General features: G+C 40.4%; 1 protein-coding gene across 2 annotated transcripts in view; it reads right to left on the reverse strand.

Annotated features, from left to right (window-relative positions):
• LOC100555389 (24-hydroxycholesterol 7-alpha-hydroxylase) overlaps positions 1-26,155 on the reverse strand; it is a 35,310-nt gene extending 9,155 nt beyond the window's left edge. Inside the window, exons 1-10 of one of the 2 annotated variants that reach the window (XM_003215366.4) lie at positions 25,901-26,155; positions 23,379-23,514; positions 17,552-17,726; positions 14,548-14,697; positions 12,032-12,125; positions 10,918-11,016; positions 8,639-8,729; positions 7,790-7,923; positions 6,959-7,054; positions 261-349 (exon numbers count right to left, since the gene is read on the reverse strand). In XM_003215366.4, the coding sequence (XP_003215414.1) occupies positions 261-349; positions 6,959-7,054; positions 7,790-7,923; positions 8,639-8,729; positions 10,918-11,016; positions 12,032-12,125; positions 14,548-14,697; positions 17,552-17,726; positions 23,379-23,514; positions 25,901-26,080 (1,244 nt within the window). In that variant the 5' untranslated portion in view covers positions 26,081-26,155. Of the gene's footprint in view, positions 1-260; positions 350-6,958; positions 7,055-7,789; positions 7,924-8,638; positions 8,730-10,917; positions 11,017-12,031; positions 12,126-14,547; positions 14,698-17,551; positions 17,727-23,378; positions 23,515-23,949; positions 23,980-25,900 lie in introns of those variants that run through there. The other variant, XM_062957141.1, reaches the window with a different exon arrangement.
• Positions 26,156-27,044: the final 889 nt, after the last annotated feature.

Consider the following 27,044-nt stretch of genomic DNA (forward strand, 5'->3'; position numbering starts at 1 on the left):
GATTCCACATAAACATTAGGAAGAACTTTCTTCAGCAGTGGAGTGTGGTGGAGGCTCCTTCTTTGGAGACTTTTAAACAGAGGCTGGATGGCCATCTGTTGGGGGGTGTTTTGAATGCAATTTTCCTGCTTCTTGGTAGGGGGTTGGACTGGATGGCCCACAAGGTCTCTTCCAACTCTATGATTCTATAATTTTAAAAATAACTAGGACTGAATTGCAGTGTATGGCTGTTCTGGATAATCTCCATTTGTTTCACTGACCTCCCAGGACACTGGTGTGTTCCTCCTCCAAATGCTACAAAGCCTTCCAAGAAATGATTTTTCTCTAAATTTGCTTCCTTCCAACGATCCTATAAAAAGAAAACATTTTAATACCCAATTTGTGTAAAGAAGTTGAATATTATTTCTCAAATGAAGCATCTATATATATATATAAAAGAGTGATGGCATCACGGCAATTCACAAAACAACAAAAGTACAGGCCCCCCAACCTCAAAATTTGACAACACAACCCATCATCCACGCCTCAAGGTTGATACAACAAAAAGAAAAGAAAAATAAAGTCCTAATTAGAAGGAGAGCAATAATTTTTTTTATCCAATTGCTGCCAGTTTAGAGGGCTAATCACTGCCCACTTGGTTGCCTAGCAACCAAGGGACAGCCAGGTTTCAGTTAGGGGACAGGCAGATTTAGGCCTCACTTAGACTTCTTCCACAGATTATCTAATTTGCACTGGATTATATGGCAGTGTAGACTCAAGGCCCTTCCACACAGCTATATAACCCATTTATAATCTTATATTATCTGCTTTGCACTGGATTATCTTGACTCCACACTGCCATATAATCCACTTCAGTGTGCATTTTATACAGCTGTGAAGAAGGGGCCTCATATAATCCAGTTCTAAGCAGATAATTTAAGATTATCAATATACAGTAGAGTCTCACTTATCCAACGTAAACAGGCCGGCAGGATAAGTGAATATGTTGGATAATAAGAAGGGATTCAGGAAAAGCCAATTAAACATCAAATTAGGTAATCGTTATACAAATTAAGCACCAAAACATCATATTATACAACAAATTTGACAGAAAAAGTAGTTCCATGCGCAGTAATGCTATGTAGTATTTGCAGTAGAGTCTCACTTATCCAACACTCGCTTATCCAACGTTCTGGATTATCCAACGCATTTTTGTAGTCAATGCTTTCAATATATCGTGATATTTTGGTGCTAAATTCATAAATACAGTAATTACTATATAGCATTACTGTGTACTGAGCTACTTTTCTGACAAATTTGTTGTCTAACATGATGTTTTGGTGCTTAATTTGTAAAATCATAACTTAATTTGATGTTTAATAGGGTTATCCTTAATTCCTCATTATCCAACATATTCGCTTATCCAACGTTCTGCCGGCCCGTTTATGTTGGATAAGTGAGACTCTACTGTACTTTATTTACAAATTTACCACTAAAATATCACAATGAATTTAAAACACTGACCACAAAAACATTGATTATGAAAAGGCAGACTGCGTTGGATAATCCAGAACATTGTATAAGCGAATGTTGGATAAGTGAGATTCTTCTTTAATATGAAATAATTACTGGGATAGAATAATGCAGAACAATATAATCTCTAAAACCAGGACAGTAAATAAACAGGGGAATTCCACACAGGAAACAATCGGGGCCAGCTAACACCTCCCAACAAAGTATTCCCATCATCAAAGTCTGGCAAATCCTCTTTTCTCAGGGCCACAGACAGTAGAAGCACATAAAATATTGCAAACAACACCACTCTGAAAACAAGGGAATTCCAGACAGGAAACAATCAGGGCCAGCTAACACCTCCCAACAAAGTATTCCCATCATCAAAGTCTGGAAAATCTTCTGTTTTCTCAGGGCCACAGACAGTAGAAGCACATAAAATATTGCAAACAACACCACTCTGAAAACAAGGGAATTCCAGACAGGAAACAATCAGGGCCAGCTAACACCTCCCAACAAAAAATTCACTCAGGGAGGAAACAGCCAGGCTTTAAAGCTGCAAGGCCATTACATCCTAATCATTTTCCCTAATTGCAGCATTCATACTTGCCTCCAACAAACAAAAAAAACCAATCAGAAATATTGTATATTCACAACCTTTAGGAAATAATATCCCCTGATGGCGCAGCGTGTTAAAGCGCTGAGCTGCTGAACTTCTGGACCGAAAGGCCACAGGTTTGAATTGGGGGAGCGGAGAGAGCCCCCACTGTTAGCCTCAGCTTCTGCCAACCCAGAAGTTCGAAAACATGCAAATGTGAGTGCATCAATAGGTACTGCTCCGGCGGGAAGGTAACGCCGCTCCATGTAGTCATCCCACATGACCTTGGAGGAGTCTACGGACAACGCCGGCTCTTCGGCTTAGAAATGGAAATGAGCACCAACCTCCAGAGTCAGACACGACTGGACTTAATGTCTGGGGAAAACCTTTACCCTTTACCTTAACTACCACCAATTCCTCAATACTTTATTTCCCATACCACCATATTTCGCCACAGCAACGCGTGGCTGGGCACAGCTAGTAACCTTATATAATCCTCAAGTAAGGATCTATCCATATATATATATAGAGAGAGAGAGAGAGAGAGAGAGAGAGATATTCAATAAATTTTAAATTCCACATGAGATGATAGTGAAGTCCTTATTGACACTTGACAGATTACTCTTGGTATCTCAATACTCCTGGCAGTAACATAAACACTAAAATTCTCACTGAAGTAATTGCAGATTTAAAAAATCATCATTTGCGTAGCAACCACCCGCTCCAGAACCTTGCCCAGAAATGGGAGGTTGGAAATTGGCCTGTAGTTGTTACATACAGATGGATCTAACGAGGTCTTTTTTAATAATGGTTTTACTACCACCTGCTTGAAGCAGGATGGAACTGACCCCTGAACCAGGGAGGCATTTATAATAGCCACAAACCAATCCAACAACCCATCTTTGGCCAGCTTCACCAGCCAAGAAGGACAAGGATCCAGAGCGCAGGTGGTCGCCCTCACAGACCCAAGAATCCCCTCCATGTCATCAGGAAGGACAAGCCGGAAAGAATCCCATAAGATCGCACAGACAGGTACCTCGGTTACCTCCGCTGAGACCACAGTTAAGCTAGAGTCCAACTCACGGCGTATCTGAGCAACTTTGCCTGCAAAATGGTGCGCGAAATCGCTGCACCGAGTTGCCAAGTCATCAGGAAACCCCTGGGCCTCAGGAGGCCGCAGGAGCTCCCCAACAACTCGGAACAACTCCGATGGCCTGTTGGCTGCAGACGCTATGCGGGCAGTCGTGAAAACTTTCCTGGCTGCGAGTAAGCCTTAATAGCGGCTTTAGCCCGTGCTTGGTCGGACACGTCCTGAGATTTCCTCCAGATGCACTCTAGTCCCCTCCTCCTACGTTTCATCACAGCCAGCTCCTCGGTGAACCAAGGAGTCGACGCAATTCTACGCAGTGAGAGGGGACGTTCGGGAGCGATCGTGTCCAATGCCCTTGATAGCTCACTGTTATAGCGATCAGCCAGGACATCGACAGGATCGCCAGTCTCCAGGACAGGAAGATCCCCAAGAGACCTCAGAAGCCCATCCGGATCCATCAGTCTCCTGGGGCGGACCATCTTAATGGCTCCACCACCCCTGCGGAGGTTAGAAGGCACGGCGATACTTAAACAGATCAGATGATGGTCAGACCATGACAATGGAAGAATGTTTTGCTCTTCCACTCTGACTGTCCCACCGTCCACAATAAAAACAAGGTCCAAGGTGTGTCCTGCCTGATGTGTGGGCCCAGATATAACTTGAGACAGCCCCATGGTTGTCATGGCAACCATGAAATCCTGAGCTGCACCTGTCAATGTGGTCTCGGCATGAATGTTAAAGTCTCCCAAAACTATCAGTTGTTGGGAGACAAGGGCCGCATTGGAGACCACTTCTGCTAGCTCAGACAGAGAGACTGCTGGGTCGCGGGGTGGACGTTACACCAACAGAATCCCCAAGCTGTCTCGGGCTCCCACCTTCAGGAAAACACACTCGAACCTCGGGGATTGCGGAACGGCGCATCTGATCAGGGCGATGGACTGCCGAAAGATCACCGCAACTCCTCCTCCCCGCCCCCCAACCCTGGCCTGTTGGATGCACCCCGAAACCTGGAGGACACAGCTGGGTGAGATTCACACCTCCCAGCTCATCCAGCCACGTCTCGGTGATGCATGCCAGATCCGCCTCCTCATCCAGGATCAAATCCTGGATGACAGCTGTTTTACCATTGACGGATCTGGCGTTCAAAAGCAGGACCTTAAGGTTGGGGGGGTCTGTCCTGAAGACTACCACACCTAAACCTCTCCAGGGTCGCAAAAACTCTGTTGCGCTTCTCCCTGGGTTGATAGTGACCGTGCTTTCTCCTCCCCCATATCACCTTAATGGGGCCACCTCCATGAAAGCCCTCTTCCCCCTGATGGAAGAACTGGGTGGAGTTGCCAATTGCCGGGACTAGTCAGCTGTCCTGGAAAGGAAAGCCTCCAAAGGTACTTGTTTGTTTAAAAAAGGAGCTTCTCTCCACTGATGGGAGAGAGGGGTCAGTTGATTTGGCATCATCATAAATGGGAAGGTGACTAAACAAGAGTGGGGTCTTGTTGTGGGACTGGGAGGTAGAACAAGCATGACTTAGAACTGGGGAATCTTGAATATCAATGCTCAGCCCGATGTCCAAGGGGCGAATTAGTGGGTCTACTAGAACCCTCCTAAGAGTGATGCCCCATTGTTGCAGTTTGGGCCCACACAAAAACAATTTTCCCCTTAATATTTTACCTTCCAAGCCAATGATAAGACACAAGGAGCGGTTCCAAAACACCTGGAGGGCTGAAGTTTGCCCATGCCTGGTCCAATGTCATTGTCATTTCCCCCTTTCCAGTAAACTCCCCGGTTCACACAGAGAGCGGTATATAAAATAAATAAATACATACATACATACATAAGTAGGAATCAGGCATGATTTCCCCAATGCAGTTAACAGAAGGTCATGCAGTATCTCTATATATAAATGAGTGATGGAATCCCGGCACCGAGCAAAACAACAAAACTAAACACCCCCCCCCCCCCCAACCTCCAAATTTGACAACACAATCCATCATCCACACCTCTAGGTTGATACAACAAAAAGAAAAGAAAAATAAAGTCCTAATTAGAGGGGAAGGAATAATTGTTTTTATCCAATTGCTGCCAGTTACAGGGCAAATCTCTGCCCACTTGGTTTCCTAGCAACCAACTCAGCCGAGGGGACAGGCAGACTTAGGCCTCTCTTAGGCCTCTTCCACAGATTATCTAATTTGCACTGGATTATGTGGCAGTGTAGACTCAAGGCCCTTCCATACAGCTATATAACCCATTTATAATCTTATATTATCTGCTTTGCACTGGATTATCTTGACGCCACACTACCATATAATCCACTTCAGTGTGCATTTTATACAGCTGTGAAGAAGGGGCCTCATATAATCCAGTTCTAAGCAGATAATACAAGATTATCAATATACAGTAGAGTCTCACTTATCCAACATAAACAGGCCAGCAGAACGTTGGATAAGTGAATATGTTGGATAATAAGGAGGGATTAAGGAAAAGTGTATTAAACATCAAATTAGGTTATGATTTTACAAATTAAGCACCAAAACATCATGTTATACAACAAATTTGACAGAAAAAGTAGTTCAATACACAGTAATGCTATGTAGTAATTACTGTATTTACGAATTTAGCACCAAAATATCACAATATATTGAAAACTTTGACTACAAAAATGCCGTGGATAATCCAGAACGTTGGATAAGCGAGAGTTGGATAAGTGAGACTCTACTGTAATTACTACATAGCATTACTGCGCATGGAACTATCTTTTATTATCTTTTATTAGTATTATTATTATTATTATTATTGTGTTGCGGTCAACCGTGAAAATGAATACAATCTGGCTCCAAGTATTCAAAAACACTAAAATCAGAATATATAAAAATTAATGTGGTATAATAAAACAGAACAATACAATCTCTAAAATCAGAACACTAAATAAAGAACAACACTCTGAAAACAGAGGAATTCCACACAGGAAACAATCAGGGCCAGCTAACACCTCCCAACAAAGTATTCCCATCATCAAAGTCTGGCAAATCCTCTGTTTTCTTAGGGCCACAGACAGTAGACGCACATAAAATTTCGCAAAGAACACCACTCTGAAAACAAGGGAATTCCAGACAGGAAACAATCAGGGCCAGCTAACACCTCCCAAATTCACTCAGGGAGGAAACAGCCAGGCTTTAAAGCTGCAAGGCCATTACATCCTAATCATTTTCCCTAATTGCAGCATTCATACTTCCCTCCAACAGACAAAAAAAAAATCAGAAATATTGTACATTCACAACCTTTAGGAAATAATATCCCCTGATGGCGCAGCGTGTTAAAGTGCTGAGCTGCTGAACTTCTGGACCGAAAGGTCGCAGGTTTGAAATGGGGGACCGGAGAGAGCCCCCACTGTTAGCCCCAGCTTCTACCAACCCAGAAGTTCAAAAACATGCAAATGTGAGTGCATCAATAGGTACTGCTCTGGCGGGAAGGTAAAGCCACTCCATGCAGTCATCCCACATGACCTTGGAGGAGTCTACGGACAACACCAGTCTTCGGCTTAGAAATCGAGATGAGCACCAACCCCAAGAGTCAGACACGACTGCACTTAATGTCAGGGGAAAACCTTTACCCTTTACCTTAACTACCACCTATTCCTCAATACTTTATTTCCCATACCACCATACTTGCCACAGCAACACGTGGCCGGGCAGTGTCTATATAAAAGGCTCCATATCCACTAACAAGAGGGCAAACAGATAGCTTTAATGCTTTCTAATGCAAAACAGCTCTCAGTAACTTACTGGTTTAAATGTGTTGGGTTCAGGAAAATACTGTGGGTTTCTATGAAACCAATATGGAGACATCACCAGTAGGTCACCAGCAGGTATAACAAAATTCTAAAAACAGAATAAATATATTTTAAAGTTTACAAATAGACAATTTCTGTATCTGAGTCAAACCAGCAATTGATGATTATATTGGGCAACTGTGGTTGGTCCTCAAGATGCTTTTCAACTTCAACTCCTATAATTTCTAATTAATTGTTGAGGAGAGCCATGAGGCAAAAGCATTTGGAAAGCCACAGTTGCCCATTTCTTCCTCAAAAAGAATGGGCAAATAGTATTACAGAAGCTATCATTAAAGTTAAATATGTAATTTGTACCTTCAGTCCTGTGTACTTTACGTAATGAATTCTTTATTCATTCTTAACATTATTGACTGAAGGACTTTAACCCATTAAATAAGAATATAAACAGATATAATATGGGGAACTGGGTCTCAAACTGAAAAGAACTGATAGCCAAAGTGAAGGGAAAAAGAAAATACAAAGAACTAAATCAAACCATATCCATGATCCAGCAATTTGAACAAAAACCAAAACTGAATCACAAATGTTGATGTGAGGGGAGAGAGGGAAAGGGAGGGTGATAGGAAATAAAAAGATATAAATAGGAAACTAAGATGGATTCAGAAAGCAGTAGAAATTGAGCTGTATCAGAAAAGTATGTAGTCCCCTTTACATGTATGTACTGATTTTGTTTCTTTAATACTACTGTAATATAATACAGTTATACTCTACTTATACAATCCAATAAATTTTAAAGGACTTCAACACACTGCTGCAAACATACCTGAACATTAATTGGATTTGTTACTTTTTTGACAATGGCACCTGGTGCTCTTAACCGTATTGTCTCCAGAATACACCACTTGATAAATGGGAGGTTCTTAAGATCATCTTCAGATACGCTGACAACTTCTTTTGCTGCAAAAGTTTATACAATATGATTTTCTCTATTTCTTTTTAACATTTTTGTATATTTTTATCCCAGATGGAAGGATAAAGAGTAGAGGGCTTGGGAAGGGTCCCTTCTCCTCATCCTCTAAGATGGGAGGATAACGGAGCTTGTGAACAGTGCATAGATGAGAAGGAAACGGCAGAGGCAAAGAGAAAGGATGAGTGGCAGAGGCTAGAAGTAGGATCCTTCTTTACTCCCTCTAACATTAACCTATATGGGAGAAAGCTGCAACCACTACACAGTGGAAGGTGGGGGCAAAAGAAGTGTCAACATGTTGAAATAATATTAATCATTTTCCCACCAAATATTGTATTTCCATTCAATGTGGATTTAAACTGCAGCAAAATCAGAGCTGGGCCTTGTTTGGAAAGTGCGAAGCAGGCAGGATTTGTCATGTTATTATTATTATTTTGCTAATACTGACATTAAGGTACATACAGGAATATATTCTAGTTGTAAGTTTTCATTTATCATTGAATCAGGTCACTAGCTTGCCTTTTACAAAACCTGTTCGTACTAATTCATGTCTGTTATGATATCTATTTTGTGAATGTGCACATGTTGTCATTTTGAGGGAAAGCCTACCAAACCCCCCTAAAAAGGATGTGCATAATGGGAACACACTATTTTCTTTAAACTAGTTACAGAATACTTATCAGTAATATATTCTGGCATATTTACCTGCTCTGCCATAAATAGATTCTAGCTCCTTCATGACACTTTTGTAGAAAGAAGGACAAGACAGAATAAATGCAAGCGTCCAGAATGCAATCTAAAGGAAAACCAAACGAAATTGTCAGAAGCAATAATCTATGAACTTTTCGATTTCATAAGCCAGAATCTACTTACACTGCATTAAAAGGGAGACTGGCTGAACATATGAAAAATGAAAATACTGATGACTACTAATCACAATAGCTACTGACAAGGTCAGAGGCAGCATCTCTCTGAATGCCAGTTGCTCTGGAACAACAACGAAACAAAAAAGTTGCTTTCACCTCATGCTCCTAATAGGCATTTCAGATGAGAACCAGGATAGTGAGAAAGGTAAATCCTTTGGCCTGTCCAGCAGGACATAAAAATATTTCTGTATTTTTAATAAATATTGTAAATAAATAAATAAATTTCCAAGATCAAATATCATGTGAATGATCCTGTATGTCACAATATACATTTATATACTGTGTATGAGGCCCCTAGAACCATAATAAATGCAAAAAAATGCACTGTTAATAACTCATTCTCCAATTGCCCTCATTAAAAATGAAATTGCTCCTATGAGGGTCATGTGCCTCACATTGGGAACTTTTTCATTTCTTCTATGACTTTTTTATTCATATCTGCTAATTATAGTTCTAATGATCCTTTCCTTGCTTCAAAAATATAACCTTTTCATCTTGTCACATCGCTCATTGTAGCAGTAAACCCAATGCCAAAGAAAAAAGCAGAAATTTATTTTTTTTACTTGCACTTACTCCTTTCTACCATCAGATGTCACTCCAACTCTCCTCATATCAGTTCTGTTTAAATACCTGGCATTCGGCTTTTCACAGCAAGAATTTTGATCATAGTAGCCTTCAGTAGTTTTAGCTTCAACAACAACAGGCTAACCTTGTACTTACTGTATTCAAAGTTCTTTTTTCTCGCAATACAATTTTTATCCTTATTACTTTGTAATATCATTAATTCTGAAAGTCCCTTTACTTTTCCACTCATTCAATTTGGAGTTTTCCCTTTAATTCTAACTCTTTTCTATAATGTGTATCTAAAAACGTTTTCATGAGTCAAATTACTAAGTCTCTCAGTTGATTGTGGAAACAAAGGTTGTTGGAAGTTAGATATCACAATTAGAATCAGAAAGTTTTCTTTAAAAATTAATAAACCCATGGCAAACAACGCACTGGGCTTCTGGTCCTGTCTGTCCCATCCATGTTCAGGCACCATAGTTCTAAGGTAGTTGAGACACTAGGAGCAGAGGTATAGACAAGGCATGGGCAAACGTTTTTAGAAAGGGCCACATGCGGGCCAGGAGGGGGGAGAGTTGGTGTGAGAGGAAGGCCGGGGGGGGGGGCGCAGTTGGTGCGGGGAAGGGAGAAGGTTTCACAAGTGACTGCTTGGGGCTCTAAGGAGAGCCCCACAAAGCCATGTGTACCTGCAGGGTGCTCCTATTTGCAGGAGGACACTGTGGCCTGCTATGTTCTCCCATGAAGAGGGCGGCTTGTCATGCAACTGCACAGAGCTCTCAGGAGAGCTCTGCACAGCCGCATGTGACTGGAAGGCCTGGGGCCGGGACTATGCCATGCGTCTAGGGCCCAGAGGCAAGAGCCCAAGGGGCTGCATCCGGCTTGCAGGCCTGGGTTTGCTAGACCCTTGTACCTGATCCCCAGTTTTCCCAATAACAAGAAATAGTTGTCCTGCCAATCAGAGTACCCTTCTCACCAGTGATTGCTTTGTCAAGGTCTCATCAGGAAGTAGATGACTTAAAGGAAAAGAGTGCATGCCGCCATTTCTAGGTCAGTCATCCTCGAGTAATTCAAACCTCAGTAGATTTCAGCTTATATATACAACAGACAGCTTGTAACCTATCCACTAGCCCTAGCTTGGCTTCTAGCTCTTATTGCATAATGCTTTAGATTCTGGTGATGGCTAATATGGAATGCTCACTCGCAGGTTTGCCTAGCTCTTGCATGAAATGGGAACTACCTGATGTCTGAATTGGACTCAGCAGTTGCCTACATGGATCCTAGCTTAACTTCTCCAGGCTCCTGGCCATTGGGAAAAGGTTTGGGTCCAGTTTATGAATCAGCAGCTCCAAATTCACAAGCCACATCATCCTCTAAGCTCAAGGATGTGGGGGTATGACAAATGGGCAGCTCTTCATAGCAGTACTCTATATCAATGAAGAATGTTTCAAAATTCAATTTACTAATTTGAGGGATTTTCCCCAACACCATACTTACAGGAACTGCATTTGCTTGAGATGCCCAGAGGAGTAAAAGACCATAATTAGCACCGAAGTTTTTTCCTTGCAAGGTATCCAGGAGTCGCTGGTATGTTGTCTATTGCAAAATTTAAAAAGAAGGAAAAAAGAGCAAAATTTGAATATATTCTGCATAAACACAACCTAGTCTAGTTACAGGAACCTCTAGAAGTGAGCATATTACACCAATATTAAAGTAACTCCACAGGCTGCCAGTTAGTTTCTGGGCAGAGTACAAAGTGTTGATTTCAACCTTTAAAGCCCTACATGGTTTGGGTCCAGGTCACCTGCAGGATTATCTTTTCTGGTACAATTTGCTCTAGACACTGAGATCCTCGGGGTGGAGGGGGAGGCTACTTCATCCAGCCACATTCCAATTGGTAACTGTCACCCAGAGGACCTTTTCATTGGCCGCCCCAAAACTGCGGAATTATCTGTCGGAAGAGCTCTGACAGCTAAATGAGCTGTTGGAATTTAAAACACATCTGAAGATCTACCTTTTCCAACAGGCCTATCGAATCAGTTTTAACAATGAATTTTAAACTCACACCTTGTGTTTACTAAATTTTAAACATTTTTGTGTATTTTAATATATGCATTTCATAGGAATATGTTTTAATATGTCTATTTTATATAATGTTTATGATTATGTATTTGTGGTTATGTTGTGACCCACCTTGAATTATTAGGAAGCAGGTAAGAAAAAAATTATAGCCCTCTTCAGAAAGCAATGATTTTATACTACTGCATCTAAGCTGATTCGTACATAAATAATTGTCAGGTAGTGAGTTGTTGTTTTTAATCGTGTCAAAAGTGACTTGAGAACATACTTCAAGTTGCCTCTGGTGTGAGAGAATTGGCCGTCTATACAGAGACACCGGGATGTGTTATCTGGGAGGCTTCTCTCATTCATGTCCCTGCAAGCTAGAACTGACAGATGGGAGTTCAACCCATCTCTTGGATTCGAACCAGCAACCTTCAGGTCAGCAGTTCAGCCGGCACAAGAATTTAACCCATTGTGCCACCATGGTTCCTTGTTAAGTAACTGTTAAGTAATAGTTAATATCAATATTAACAGCATTATGGGGGTTTACCTTATAAGAATCATCTGGAGGATTAGTTTTATCTGCATATAACACAACCTTTTCAAAACTTTTGAGGAGCCACTTTTTGGATTTAGACCACTTCCTACAAAAAAGGAGAAATAACTGATGAAATGCATCTGGATACCTTCACTCATGAAATCATTCAACATATCTTTACCACAGTTAATATGCATTATAAGTGATGCTGGGCTGCCAAATTGTATAGCCACAGTACATTAAATGTTTGTTTTGACTAATACAGACTCATTCTTCTCTCTCTCCCTCCAGCGTGAGACAGCTTTATAGTCAGGGAAAGCAAAGCCATTCACTACTAGCTGGGGAAAAAAAAAATCTAGATCTATGTTTTGCAAGTGTTCTTCCCACTGAGTGAGCTGAGTGAGAAAGTGGTCTTCAACTCCCATCTTTATTTTTCTCTTAATAAAACCTTTCAATTCACAGTAGCCACTAAAGTGAGAAAATCCTGTCTTGCTGGTCAACACAAGCAGAGTGCACAGAAAACAGGTAGTGCCGGTTTTCTTCCAACTGCAGTATTGCTAAAGTATTGGAAGCAGAACTGATCAAAGCAGCCTACATTCTTTGCCTTCATTCTATTTATAGAAACCTAAGTGGCTGTTTAGTTTTATTAGCAGCTATGCTTCAATTTTCACTATTTGCAATAAAAAAGAGGAAGTTAAAGGGACCTATAGAATTACACAAAGGTACATAAAATAACTTTAATGTTGTTATCAGAAAGCTATTGCAGATGGGCAAAAAGCTGACTTGAATGGGAAAATCAAGATTTAACCTTGAAAATGTACTCCAACAAGCAGACACTTAATAAATAAACATGGCCAGGGTCAACCGCTTGCATTTGCAGCTGCAGGGCGAGATAACCTTGGGCATGAGTATTGAAGCAGCAATAGGAGGATAGTAAAATATGACAATTATGTTTTTGTTTTTAAAGTTTGGTATCAAACTACTATATTAAGAGAGGCTTAGGACTGAAATATTCTGTCTATATCATAACAGACACTTTCTAAAATTCAACAAAAAACATTGTTTTTGTGATGTTTTAGACACATTGAGAAATATAGGTAATATAAAACCCTTCATTATTTACAAACAATCAATGAACTATCTTCTACTTCTATGGACAATCAACATTCCCTTCCAAAATATGATATACATGGAATAATATTTATTATTTACAGGATTTAGACTTTTGGATATGCGACCTGGTACATATATACATGCACTACGTTTTACAGGACTGTCTGTTCTACTACAATGGACTCCACTTTTTTTGGATACTGGAAGCAAGCACCATTTAGAAGATCCAGTGGATATACATAAGTTTTGCAACACCACAACAGTTTTGTAATGAAGTTATTATTCATGTTTCCATATCTGTAGCTCTGTATCTGTTGATTGATCAAGAGCTGCAAGTCTCTGTGTGTATACCTATCAAATCTCTTCTTATTTTGTCTCTTCCAATACTAGTCTTGGTAGTATACAAACATTTCATTTTTTAATGTTCAGAATTTTGCTGCAAGTTAAGGGTGCTTTATTTTCAAAAGAGGAACCTAACTTCTATTCAAGTAGATTTAATGTATCACATTAAACTAACACTCTCATACCTTTCACAGAATGAAAAAAACATTTTGTTTTTTTAGCTTTGCTAGTTCCTATCTCTGAAATATAGACTATAACACCTGGTATTCATTGGTGGTCTTTGTTCTGTCACGCGCTGGGCCTGTGACTGACTGTCTGTTATATAGGACATACGCTTTACGCCCAGCGGGAAACCAGGGGCCTAAAGAAGGGTCGTTGAGGAATTTTCCTGAAAAGATGGCCTTGAAGTCTTTAAAGAAATAGCAAAGTCTTTATTGACAAACAAATAATAAATCTTCAAAGAGTCTAGTCCCACAGGACAGGTGATAGGCTTTGAATAATGGTGAAAACCCTCTTATAACCCCTCCCAGGCTATCTATTATCTGGGCCTAGCTGGTCTGGGACCCACTGCCAACTCCCAAGTGCGTCTGGTTGTTGAGTGGACCTACCAGCTGAGGCTTTCAGATGTTTCTGTGCTGTTGTTCTGTATCCTGGGACGGTCAATATCCCTGGTATACTTTAACCCTGGTGCTCTTTATCCCCGGTGGTCTTTATCCCTGGTATTCTTGAACCCTGGTGGTCTTGAACCCTGGTGGTCTTGAAATAGGAAGCCTTTTACGGGACGAGCTGGTGTATGTCCTACAGCTGAACTTCCCAAGAGAGACTAACTTAAAAATGGCTCGTTCCCTCCCAGAGCCCTGAACAGGGGGCGGAACCAAACTTAATGGTGATTGACAGGTGGCCTGTCCTATGGCTGCAAACATATGCAGCAAGAAAGTAAAATAGAAGGTTCTGGTACAGCTGTACCAGCACAGTCTTCAATCCAAATACTAACCAGTGCTGGCCCTGATTATTCTCTAGTGCACTTTAAAGTATTTAACTTTTACTGTAAAACAGAAACATTACTTCTTTACTTCATAAAATATTCAGGAAGCTGGGTCGCATATTCAAAGTCATTGTCGTAGTTCTGAAAGTGTTCTTCAAATTCTCTGATATTTTCCTTGGCTGTCAAAAACATGTCTTTTCCAAACAAGATGCTCACTACCGGTGGAAACATTATATGCCTGTAATAGAAAAAAGGCTGGTTGTAAAAAAATAATTTTGAATCTAGTAGCAATAATTTCTATTTGAATATCTAAAAATATTTTTAAATTGATTCAGAATACCGTATTTTATCATGTAATTGTCACCACCATGTAATAGTTGTTTATTTGTTTAGTCGCTTCCGACTCTTTGTGACCTCATGGACCAGCCCACACCAGAGCTCCCTCTTGGCCATGGCCACCCCCAGCTCCTTCAAGGTCAAGCCAGTCACTTCAAGGATGACATCCATCCATCTTGCCCTTGGTCGACCCCTCTTCCTTTTTCCTTCCATTTTCCCCAGCATCATTCTCTTCTCTAATCTTCTCTCTTCCTGTCTTCTCATTATGTGGCCAAAGTACTTCATCTTTGCCTCTAATATCCTTCCCTCCAGTGAGCAGTCAGGCATTATTTCCTGGAGGATGGACTGGTTGGATCTTCTTGCGGTCCAAGGCACTCTCAGAATTTTTCTCCAACACCACAGTTCAAACGCATCTATCTTCCTTTGCTCAGCCTTCCTTATGGTCCAGCTCTCACATCCATAGGTTACTACGGGGAATACAATTGCTTTAACTATATGGACCTTCGTTGCCAGTGTGATGTCTCTTCATGTAATAGTAGCACCCTCTTTTTGGGCACCCTAATTCGGTATTTTCCTTTTCTTCACGTAATCAACACAGCCTTGATTCATTATCCCAACATACTGCTGTCAGAAAATCTGCATACACTGTGCAGTGTAGACTGTTTACAGCAGGGAAAACCACTTTGTCTGATACAAACAGTTTAGCTAGCACAGGGAACACTCCAGGCTTCCCTCTTTGCATAACATGCTGCACTGTATGAACAATATCTTTGCTCACCCACCTCCTTTTAGCTATGGTTATTCTCTTGACTGAGTCCAAAAGCACTTGGCTGAAAAGAGGACAGTGAGTCATATAATGAAATCATTGATAGAACTGCAGCATCTTCTGAGAATCTTAAAATATGTAACTCTGCATTCTGAATACTGTTGTGAATTTCGGAATCGAGCATACCCTCAACAAAGCTAGAAGCTGGAAAGTAAAATAGCCTATGTGTCTGCCTGTGTGTTGTTTGTCTAATGGCATTGAATATTTTCCATATATGTGTACACTGTGATCCACCCTGGGTCCCCGTCAGGGTGAGAAGGGAGGAATATAAATGCCGTAAATAAATAAATAAATAAATAAATCTGAGCAAGCTGTTTTCAAAAGTTTTAATAATAGATAATATTTAGTACATAATACTGACATGATTTTTTAATCGTGTATTATTTGCTCTTTCCTTTTTTTAGCCAAAACAGGCATAAAAATGCAATGATTACACCATGAAATAGAATAGTTAACCCTTACATACAATTTCTGCATACTTAGTAAGAATATGGCATCCCCCCCCCCCCTTCTGCATTATACTATATCCAAAGTATATTCAAATCCATCAAAAAAGAGCAACAGTTTTAAGATATTTAGGCAAAATTCCTTGGAATCCATTTGCCTTTAACACATGTGGTAGCTACATGTGCCCTGTCATCTTTTCCGAGTCCCCCAAAGGCCTCTCCTATTCCACTAAAACGAATTCCCCCTCCCAGTAAATGTGGTCTTGTAAAAACTAAAAAAAATCTCTTCCATGTCCTTTTATCAGGTTATCTGAGAGGCTATCTTTGGGCTTTTTAGGCCCAGAAAATGCTTTTTTTCATATATTCATATTTTTAATTTATCTCACCCCACTCACCCTGTTCCATAAAAAATCTGGGTAGAGGACTTGTGTGGGAACATCATAAGTCCTATGGGGAAGGCAGTGCAGCCCCCCACCTCTAATGCAGCCAATTGTTATGATACACAGTACAAGTCCTGATTCACTGTCCAGTGGTGATTTCTACCACTTGGCAATAATTGGTTTAAGCAACTAGTTTCAGAACAATCTGGATATTAGAACTACTTTGCTCCTCCACTTCCACAAGCTATGCATTTGTGAATATGATTATTTGCAGGTTATTCTATTTTCCACCATCTCTACAACTGCCCTATATGTGACTGAAAGCTGACAACAGAATTGTGCTGGAAGCGCTAGAAATTGCTAGAGAACTGTTATTTCAAGTAAATAATGTTCACAGCTTTGGGTTGCTATGAGTTTTCTGGGCTGTATGGCTATGTTCCAGAAGCATTTTCTGCCCACATCGATGGCAGACATCCTTAGAGGTTGTTAGAAACTAGGCAAGTGGGATTTATATATCTGTGGAATGTCCAGAGTGGGAAAAAGAACTCTTGTCTGTTGGTGGCAAGTGTGAATGTAGAGAATGCTTCTGGAACATGGCCATACAGCCGAAAAAACTCACAGCAACCCAGTGATTCCGGCCATGAAAACCTTTGACAACACTTTGCAGCTTTTATTTGTAACTGCAGACTTCCACTCCCTCTACTCCCAATCTCTGTAAATGTAGATTAATTTGTACTTTCAAATTAATGGAACAGAATATGTTAAAATGACTCATTTAACAGTACATACCAGCCTCTCCTATGAATTTCCATTTTTAGTTCTGCGTGATGTCTCAAGTGCTCTCCCTCTTTCTCTTGATGTTTCACTCTATATTTTATTCTTTTTGAAAGTGTGTATTATGGCTGCCTTATTCAACACAATGTCCCGCCCACCTGATATTTCAGCCTGTATCTTCCATCAGATCCAAAAAATAAGGTCACTGTTGGGCATGATGGAATGATACTTGGAAAAACAAAAAGGCAACACTGTAAGGGAAAACTGGTTCATTATTATTTAATGAAAAAAAGAGGAAGGGCAGTATATCTAGTTTGAAAACTCACTTACCTTACAAGATCTCTGAGCTCCTCTGTACCCTCAGAACCTAAATCCGCCATACATTTTTGGAACTCATGACAAAGATTGCCAGATAATTCATGCACATTAGAGGCAGACATTTTCCCCTTCATCATGATATAAAGGTTTTTCCTATTCTTGTAGAAGATTTCTTCAGGAACAGAAACTTTAGAATGCAAGTTTTAAAAACAACAACACATACACATAATCATCATTAGCATATGCATTAAAATTATCCTGAAAGTACTAGAATTAGAAAACATAATTTATTTTGTTTCTGCATTTCAAATTGGATTCTCATGGTTTTTAACATTACCCCTCTTAAGATTTATTAATATAGATGCAGAAACACGAATACATAGGAAATCCTGGAACCAGTTTGAGACCCAGATGATGCTTACAGGTGGCTGGTGTCTGCCCAGCAATTTGAAGCTAGTTTTGAACTTCATTATATTGAGCCTTTCCAAACAGCCATATAACCCAGAATACCAAGGCAGATAATCCACACTATCTGTTTTGAACTGGTTTAACTGAGTCCACACTGCCATATAATCCAGTTCAATGTGGATTTTATACAGCTGTGTGGTAGGGGCCTTAGTCGGTGTAGGTGGGGCCTTAGTGTCAAGAAGAAATGGAAGAATTATTACAAAAAACTAACCAACTGTTTAGCAATGTAGGATATGTTGAACCCATTCTCTTACACATTGTCCTTTCATGATATGCACATATAAACATGTAGACAATAATAATAATAATAATAATAATAATAATAATAATAATTTTATTCTTATATCCCGCCCCATCTCCCCGAAGGGACTCGGGGCGGCTCACAGCAATAATAAAAACAGTGACAAATTACACATTGTAAAATCAACATGAAAAGCAGTCATACAATCAATACATACATCACATGTTAAAAACAAGGAGCTAAACAATTCTAGGCCGAAATAGAGGGCTACATGGAGAAGGTAGCTTCGTGGCAGAAGTCCTCAGCAAGGTATCAATAATCATGGGAAAACACTCTCTAATTAAATGGGCAGACAAATCAACCCCAAAAATTAATCGTCGAAGGCCCTCCGGAAAAGCCAGGCCTTTCCGGAAGGCAAGGAGGGTAGGGGCCTGTCTAATCTCCCTAGGGAGTGAGTTCCAGAGGCGGGGGGCCACAGCGGAGAAGGCCCTCTCTCTTGTCCCCACCAGCCGCAACTGTGAAGGTGGTGGAAGCGAGAGGAGGGCCTCCCCCGAAGAGCGAAGAGATCGTGCAGGTTCATAGGGGGAGATGCGGTCTCTAAGGTAGGTGGGTCCCAAATCGTTCAGGGCTTTGTAGGTCAGCACCTGCACCTTGAATTGGGCCCAGAAAACAAACGGCAGCCAATGGAGCTCCTTAAACAGAGGCGTAGAATGCGCCCTGTAGTTTGCTCCTGTTAGAAGCCTGGCTGCTGAGCGCTGTACTAATTGCAGTTTCCGGGCCGTCTTCAAAGGCAGCCCCACGTAGAGCGCATTGCAATAATCCAGTCTAGAGGTAACTAAGGCGTGGACCACCTTAGTCAGATCAGACTTCTCGAGGTATGGTCGCAGCTGGCGCACAAGTTTTAATTGTGCAAAGGCCCTCCCGGCCACGGCCGACACCTGAGCCTCAAGTGTCAGCCCCAAATCCAGGAGGACCCCCAAGCTGCGGACCTGCGCCTTCAGGGGGAGTGCGACCCCGTCAAGCACAGGTTGCCACCCAATACCCCGGTCAGACATACGACTGACTTGGAGGACCTCTGTCTTGTCAGGATTAAGTCTCAGCTTGTTCGCCCTCATCCAGGCCAACACAGCGGCCAGGCACTGGTCCAGAATCCGAGGGGCTTCCTTGGATTTAGGTGGAAAAGAGTAGTAAAGTTGGGTGTCATCCGCGTAGAGATGGCACCTCACTCCAAAACTCCGGATGACCTCTCCCAGCGGTTTCATGTAGATGTTAAAAAGCATGGGGGACAAAATAGAACCTTGCGGGACCCCACAGGTCAAAGGCCAGGGGTCCGAGCAGGTGTCCCCCAGCTTCACCAGCTGGGAACGGCCCTCCAGGAAGGACTGGAGCCACTGGAGTGCAGTACCCCCTAGGCCCATCCCCGAGAGCCGTCCCAGAAGGATACCATGGTTGATGGTATCGAAATCCACTGAGATATCCAAGAGAACCAGCAGGGTCACACTCCCCCTGTCCAGTTCCCTGCGGAGGTCATCCACCAAGGCGACCAAAGCCATCTTGGTACTGAACCCAGGCCTGAAGCCAGACTGTGATTGGTCCAGAAAATCCGCATCCTCCAAGAATCCCTGTAGCTGCGAGGCAACCACTGGAGCTTTGTTTGCGGAACCACCTGACTCAGTATACATCTACACTGTAAAAGTAATGCAGTTTCACACCACATTAATTGCCATGGCTCAATACGATGAACAACAAGAGTTGTAAATTTATTTATTTATTTATTTATTTCAAATATTTCTATCCTGCCCTTCTCACCCGGAGGGACTCAGGGCGGCGTACAATTGGCAACAATTCGATGCCGATACATCATTAAAAACAACAACATATAAAAAATACAACCAATTAAATACAGTATAAAATATAAAACATAAAACATGTGTTTAAAATCCGTTCGTCCAATATCCTCCAACTTTATCCATATAACAATCTGGGTCGTCTTTATCATTTATTCATTAAAAGCCTGGACACAAAGCCATGTTTTTAAGGCTTTTCTAAAACTCAAAAGGGTTGGGGCTTGCCGTAAATTTAGGTCTTTTGTCTTGTCTGCTGAAGAGTGCTATGCCTCATCAAACTACAGCTCCCATGATCTTACCGCATTGAGCCAGGGCAGCTAAAGAATGGCAAGTTGCATTAATTCTACAGTATAGATGCAGCCTCAAACTATTTCTGTAAGAGAGGAAGGGAACAGGAGAGGTCTGCAAGGAGTTTTGATGAAGATATCATATTTGAACATTTGTAGCAACATATTTACAGCAAGGACAAAATCCTTTCTACTCAAGAATGGGAATATTTAAAGTGTAACTGTCTGCACTCCAGCTTGTTAGGGACGATATGAGAATTTTAGATGGAGAACAGAAATCCTGTTTAGGAGCCAAACTAAGTAATATTCTAAGTACTGTATATAGATTTAGAAGAAACCACCAAAGCCATTCAGTCCAATTCCCTTCTACTATGCAGGAACACATCCTGACACTTCCAAAGAAGGAAACTCATACTCTGAACAGTGTATTCGAATGGCAAACAGTTGTCTCCATCAAGTAGTTATTCCTAATGTTTAGGTGGGATCTCTTCATGTTTCATGTCTTAGGCCCCTTCTACGCTGCCATATAAAATCCAGATTATATGTTTTGACCTGGATTATATGGCAGTGTGGATTATATGATTCGATAATCTGGATTATATGGCCTTAGTCTCAGGAGCAGCAGAAAAAAATCTTGCTCCCTCTTCAATAAGACACCTTTTCAAATATTCAAACATGGCTATCATGTCATCTCTAAACTGCCTCTTCTCCAGGCTAAGTATACCCAGCTCCCAAAGGCCCCTTCTGCACTGCCCTACATCCCAGGATCTGATCCCAGATTGTTTGCTTATCCCAGATTATCTGGCAGTGGCGACTCATATAATCCAGTTCAAAGCAGATAACCTGGGATCAGCTCCTGGGATATAGGACAGTGTAAAGGGGGCCTAAGTCAATGCTCATAAGACATAGGTTTAGCATTGTGATGGCCCTATTTTCAGTAGGTGGTAACCTCCCCCCCCCCCCCCCCCAGCACACATAAGACTGGGCGACTTGGAAGGCACTGAACAGACTGCGCTCTGGCACCACAAGATGCACAGCCAATCCTAAGAAATGGGGCTTCAAAGTGGAGTCCAGGACATGAAAGTGCGGAGAAGAGCAAACCACAGACCACTTACAATGCAGTCTGAGCTCTGCCACATGCATAATGGAGACCTTCTTACAGCGATACCAGAGATACTCCAAGCGGCCAGCTTCTGGTCAAAGGACATTTAGTATAATGCCAGGTTTTTAACTTCGTTTGTGATTTTCTCTACATTATAACTGTATTCTCAATTTGCTTCTGACACAATAAATAAATAAATAAATAGTAGGTGCTTGAAAAAAACATGGTTTGGACCTTGTTCTAGACATAAATCTATTTGAATGGGAGTTGTTGTTTTTTGTTTTTGTTTTATTAAAAAAAACCCCTTTGCTTCAACATCTGGTATAAAATAGAGTTGAGTTAAAATTGAAATGATTTTTTAAAGAATGTGTGTTGTTAATAGCTTTAGAAAAATGGTATGTGCTGTTCAAAAATTTAGTGGCTTAAGGAAAAGAAACGGCGCTAGGCATTATACTGCAAACATATACTGGATAATGTAGAGTACCAAATAATCTAAAAGGAAAATTAGCTTGTGCTTTAGATATTATAGCAAAGCCTTTGATTGCAGACATCACACAAATTGCGGATCTTTCTTAAAGAAATGACTGTACCCCAATATTTGACTGCCCTAATGCATAATCTGTATTTGGGACAGAAGGCTGCAGTTAGTACAGAATATGGGAAATGAAATGGTTTCAAATTGGTAAGGGGGGGTCAAGCAAGGCTATTTTATCAGTCTGATTGTTATGCATAAAGCCTAACCAATTTGAGCTAATTCTACAATTTTAATAGTCCACTCTTTAATCATTAGTGATTTAGTCAATTTCTATTTGAGCAAACAAGTATTCTCAGTTATCACATACTGGAGAAGCAGTCCATTGTTACTATCCAATTCTTTATTCATAACATCCAACAAAAAACATTCCTGGTCACATTGAAAAATCAAGGCATTGGAAGCTGGATATGTTTAACTTGGAGAAGGTTAAGAGCGGACAAAATACCCAAGTTTAAATATTTGAAAAGATACTGTGTTGCAGATAGAGCCAGCTTGCTTTTTGCTGTGCCAGAGATTAGGAAACAGTGTAGGAAAAGAAATTCCATCTGACCATTACGAAGAATTTCCTGATGATAGAGAGCTGTTTCACAGTGGAATACACTGCCTTCAAGTCTTTCTCTAGATGTTATTTTAAAGCAGGGGCTAGACAGCTATCTATCAGGAGTGCTTTAGTTGTGTATTTCTGCATGGCAACATGAGGTTAGACTGGATGGCCTTTGAGGTCTCTTCCAACTCTATGATTCTTAAAACCGCATTTTACTGAATAAGAGTGGGCATTTCTTGCTCAGCCCTGGCCCACAGCAAAGAAAAAAAATCTGTAATAGCGCTTTTATTTCCTTCTCCAGAAATCTCTATAAAATCAGTGTGAAAGTAGGATGGAGGGAGAGAGAACAAAAGGAGAATCAAAGAAAGCTAACGTATCCTCTACCTTTGAGACTTTTTGTCCCTTCTTTACTTTTTTAAAAACCCAAACTTGTGACTGACTGTATGGACCGTTTATGTCTTTATTTTGCTTATCCTCCTGATGCTACAGATCTGTCCAGTGCTTGCTATTAGCTAACAAACTGGTTTCATCCACTAAAACTACCCTTATGGGACTAATTTAGTTGCATAACTGTCTAAAGGGAAGAACCTATCTGGTGCCTCTTGTATTGGAATTTATGTTAATAACAGTTTCAGGGGAGAAATAAGTGGCTTCTGACAAAAGCAGACCCTTCAAAGACAAAACTCAAAATCTCAAGATCATCCTTGGTTCAAGCTCTTTGTCAATACATACAGAAAACAAAAAATATACCCTGAAATTACACAAACACACACACACACATGGGGTGTGGGGGTGGGTTAGAATAATTTACTTACCTGCATGTTGCACAGACTTTTGTACTGCCTGCTCAAAATCTGCATCTTTAGATGTACAAAAGACTTGAAATCCTTCTTCTTCTGTAACAAATGTATATCGTTTCCCCAACAAATAGACTGTGAATACTGGACCATACTGCAAAATGTTGAGCAAAAAGTATAGTTTTATAAAACTATATCATAAGTTACAAAATCATCATCAGAGAATGACAGGGAGAGGTGATCACCAATGGCATTATATAAATAGGGAGACTACCAAATTCTGGAAAATAAGGTTCATTTTCACACTTAATCATGAAAATCTACTGTATGAACTTGGACAAGTTCCACAGTCTCGGCCCCAGAAAACCCTGTGATATAAATGACCCTGAGCTTACCCTAAAGTCTGTATTGACTTTAAAAAACAAACAAACAACAGTAACAAGAACTGGCACTCAAGGTTCAACATGGGAAATAAGGAATATTACATAAAGTTTTTGAGCAGTACTATTGTGAAAGAAGAAAAGCTGGAATTTTTATGGCATTTCAAAAACTGCAAGCTATACAGCTCACATAGTTCTAAATATACTACCTTGAATAGAATCATGTTCTTTTTCTTCTTTTTTTAAAAGAAATTATCAGGGAATTCTTATGTAATTCTGCATGCAATGTGCAGAATTTCAGAACAGCCTGAATACTTCACATGAACTTCAGTAGCCTTTGCTTATATAATTTACTGCCACGATGGCAGTGTTGCCAGAAGCTGTTGGCTCTAAAGCTTCTACTTGTTAAGAAACTGCAGAAAAGGACAAAGTAAAAATAAATGTGGTTTTATAACTCAAATTTCAATAATAAGATGAGAGTTTCTTCAAAAATATTTAATATCTTTTGCATAAATTAAAAGGGAAATATCTATCATTAGAACATCACACTGCACTTTAAATGCATCACAATCGAAGCTTTTTTAGTGTATAATTATGATAAGCTGTTTATCAGAAGAGAAGGCTGAGAGGAGACATGATAGCCATGTACAAATATGTGAGGGGAAGTCATAGGGAGGAGGGAGCAAGCTTATTTTCTGCTGCCCTGCAGACTAGGACACGGAACAATGGCTTCAAACTACAGGAAAGGAGATTCCACCTGAACATCAGGAAGAACTTCCTCACTGTGAGGGCTGTTCGGCAGTGGAACTCTCTCCCCCGGGCCGTGGTGGAGGCTCCTTCTTTGGAGGCTTTTAAGCAGAGGCTGGATGGCCATCTGTCGGGGGTGCTTTGAATGCGATTTCCTGCTTCTTAGCGGGGGGTTGGACTAGATGGCCCTTGAGGTCTCTTCCAACTCTACTATTCTATGATTCTATGATTCTATGATTCTATGATTCTATGATTCACCTTTCACTAATCAATTTAATAGGTCTATTCTAATTGGAATTAACCAACAGGACCCAAGCTATACAATTCTATATCTGAAATTACAACCTACAGCATGGCTACATGAACAAAAATTGCAACTGTGCACAATTCAATATTAGAATATTTCAAGGAAAGGAAAATGAGAGTACTCTGAAATAATGGTTTGATGACTTCCGACATAATACCCTTTATATTGCGAAGAGAAATACTATGTTCTATTTCTTGCTGTTTACAGGAGTTTAAAGGAGAATGAAAATATATATCACAACTACATGTACCATACCATATACACACTGAGCATCCTTTATTCAGAATTCCAAAATCCAAAATACTCCAAAATCCAGAAATGTCCACAGGGTGGCTAAGTTAGTGACACCTCTGCTCTCTGGTAGTTCACTGTACACCAACTTTGTTTCATGCGCAAGACTATTTAAAATATTGCATAAAAATACCTTCAGGCTATGTGTATGAGGAATATGAATACATACATCATGTATGCAAATACAAGCATTCCAAGCATTTTGGATACACAATGTTTAGTAATATCACATATCTCACTAAGTGATACTCAATGTTGAGTAATATCATAAAACTACAATTGGATTTTAATTATGACTAGTGCACATAAGAGAGGAAAAGCAGTTCCCATGCATAGGTTATAACATAACTTGTAACTTAGCAAAGTTGAACGCTACATAGAAATTGACAATGTAATTTCATACTTAGGGGACCTGTTGTTCTAAATGTAAACCACAGCAAAGTGTACCTGAGCCAATTTTTATTACCCATTTCTTTTTAAAATTAATTTAATATGACAAATATGACAAACAGTAGCATATTCTTGAATCCTACTTTTGAGGCAGATGAATTGGTTTTGCTATACATAGTATACTACCTTGTTAGTATAGAGAAAATCTCCAAAATTTTGCATGCTTTTAAGGATGTCAGAAGCACACAGGAAGGAAAGCAGTATGCACTGTGGACAGATGCAAACAGAGATTCACTCTTTCTCCTCAAAGCTTGATAGTACTGTGGTTATACAGACCATATTACATTGCTAAAAAGCCAATATATTTAGAAACACAGCCAGTGCAATGCTCAGTCCTTTCAATCTTCTGACTGCCCCCTCCTTACCTTGAGTGTGGCTTGCTCTATAAACGTCAAGGGAGCTCTGCCAAACTGTAAGGCAGCTCCTACCCAAGGGATCCAGCCGGAGAGGCATGGTGGTTCAAGGCTATTTCTGGAACGAAACAAAACTAGCTTGAGAACAGCACCCAGGATTATGGTTAATAGAGCAGCAACAACTAGATCCATTTTTCTTCTCCTCTGCACCAGCTACTTTTCTAGCACTAGCTGCCACCCCGTGGGAAGTGTTCAGTCAGTGTCAGCTCAGGACAGCTTGAAAAGGCTCCTATTCATAAGCCTGCCTCCTTGTGGCAGCTGAGACAAGTTGTCTGTCTTTGAAAGGAGAGGGAAGGAGGGCTTTTGCTTTCTAGAAATGTCTCCTTAAAGCTGGGTCCAATTGTATCTTATCTCTGTTGAAAAAATAGCTAGTGCCATTTATCGCAAGTAAAACAATAGTTCTTTCTCAGAACCTGATCAGCTTTCTCTTGAAAATAATATAAATGGGGCTTTTATGGTTTTACTGTGTGTATATGGCAGATAAAGATTCACAATCTATATCTGCTTTTGTCCTCAAACATTGGAGAGCCTTCATTCCTTGATAGTTTTGATAGCAAAATACCACTTTTGGATAATAAATATTTTGGAATTCCTATTATTTGTGTTATTTAGGAATAAGATGCTTTTTTAAGTAACAGAAAATAAGGTTAAACTAGCAAAACCATAATTTTTTATGGTTTAAAATATCAGAAATGTTGTGTGCACTCTTGATGGCACAAAACCCTTTGAGTTCTGTGGGAGAACTCTCAAATAATTGGCTACAGGACTGTTGCCTTACTCTTCCTGTGTGAACACAATGCATTGATTCACAGTATGATTCTATAATGAATGCAGTTGGCCTTCTTACAATCTCATTCAACATGCAAACTGAACAAAGTGCAGAGGAAAGTACAAAGTGCCATTTTCCGTGATGAAGTTGACTTCATGACTGAAGTCCCACAATAATGCTGATATGACTGAAGTTCCACAAAAGCAGGGTTTTTTAATTCTACTGATTAAAACAAATCATAAATTTATCAGATAAAAATTCTGCTAGTCATCCTGAAATATGATGGGCTGTGAGGCAGAGGGTTGAGCAAGATAATTTTCTGCTATT

This window comes from Anolis carolinensis, chromosome 1 (genome assembly GCF_035594765.1).
Source record: "Anolis carolinensis isolate JA03-04 chromosome 1, rAnoCar3.1.pri, whole genome shotgun sequence".
Lineage (NCBI taxonomy): Eukaryota > Metazoa > Chordata > Lepidosauria > Squamata > Dactyloidae > Anolis > Anolis carolinensis.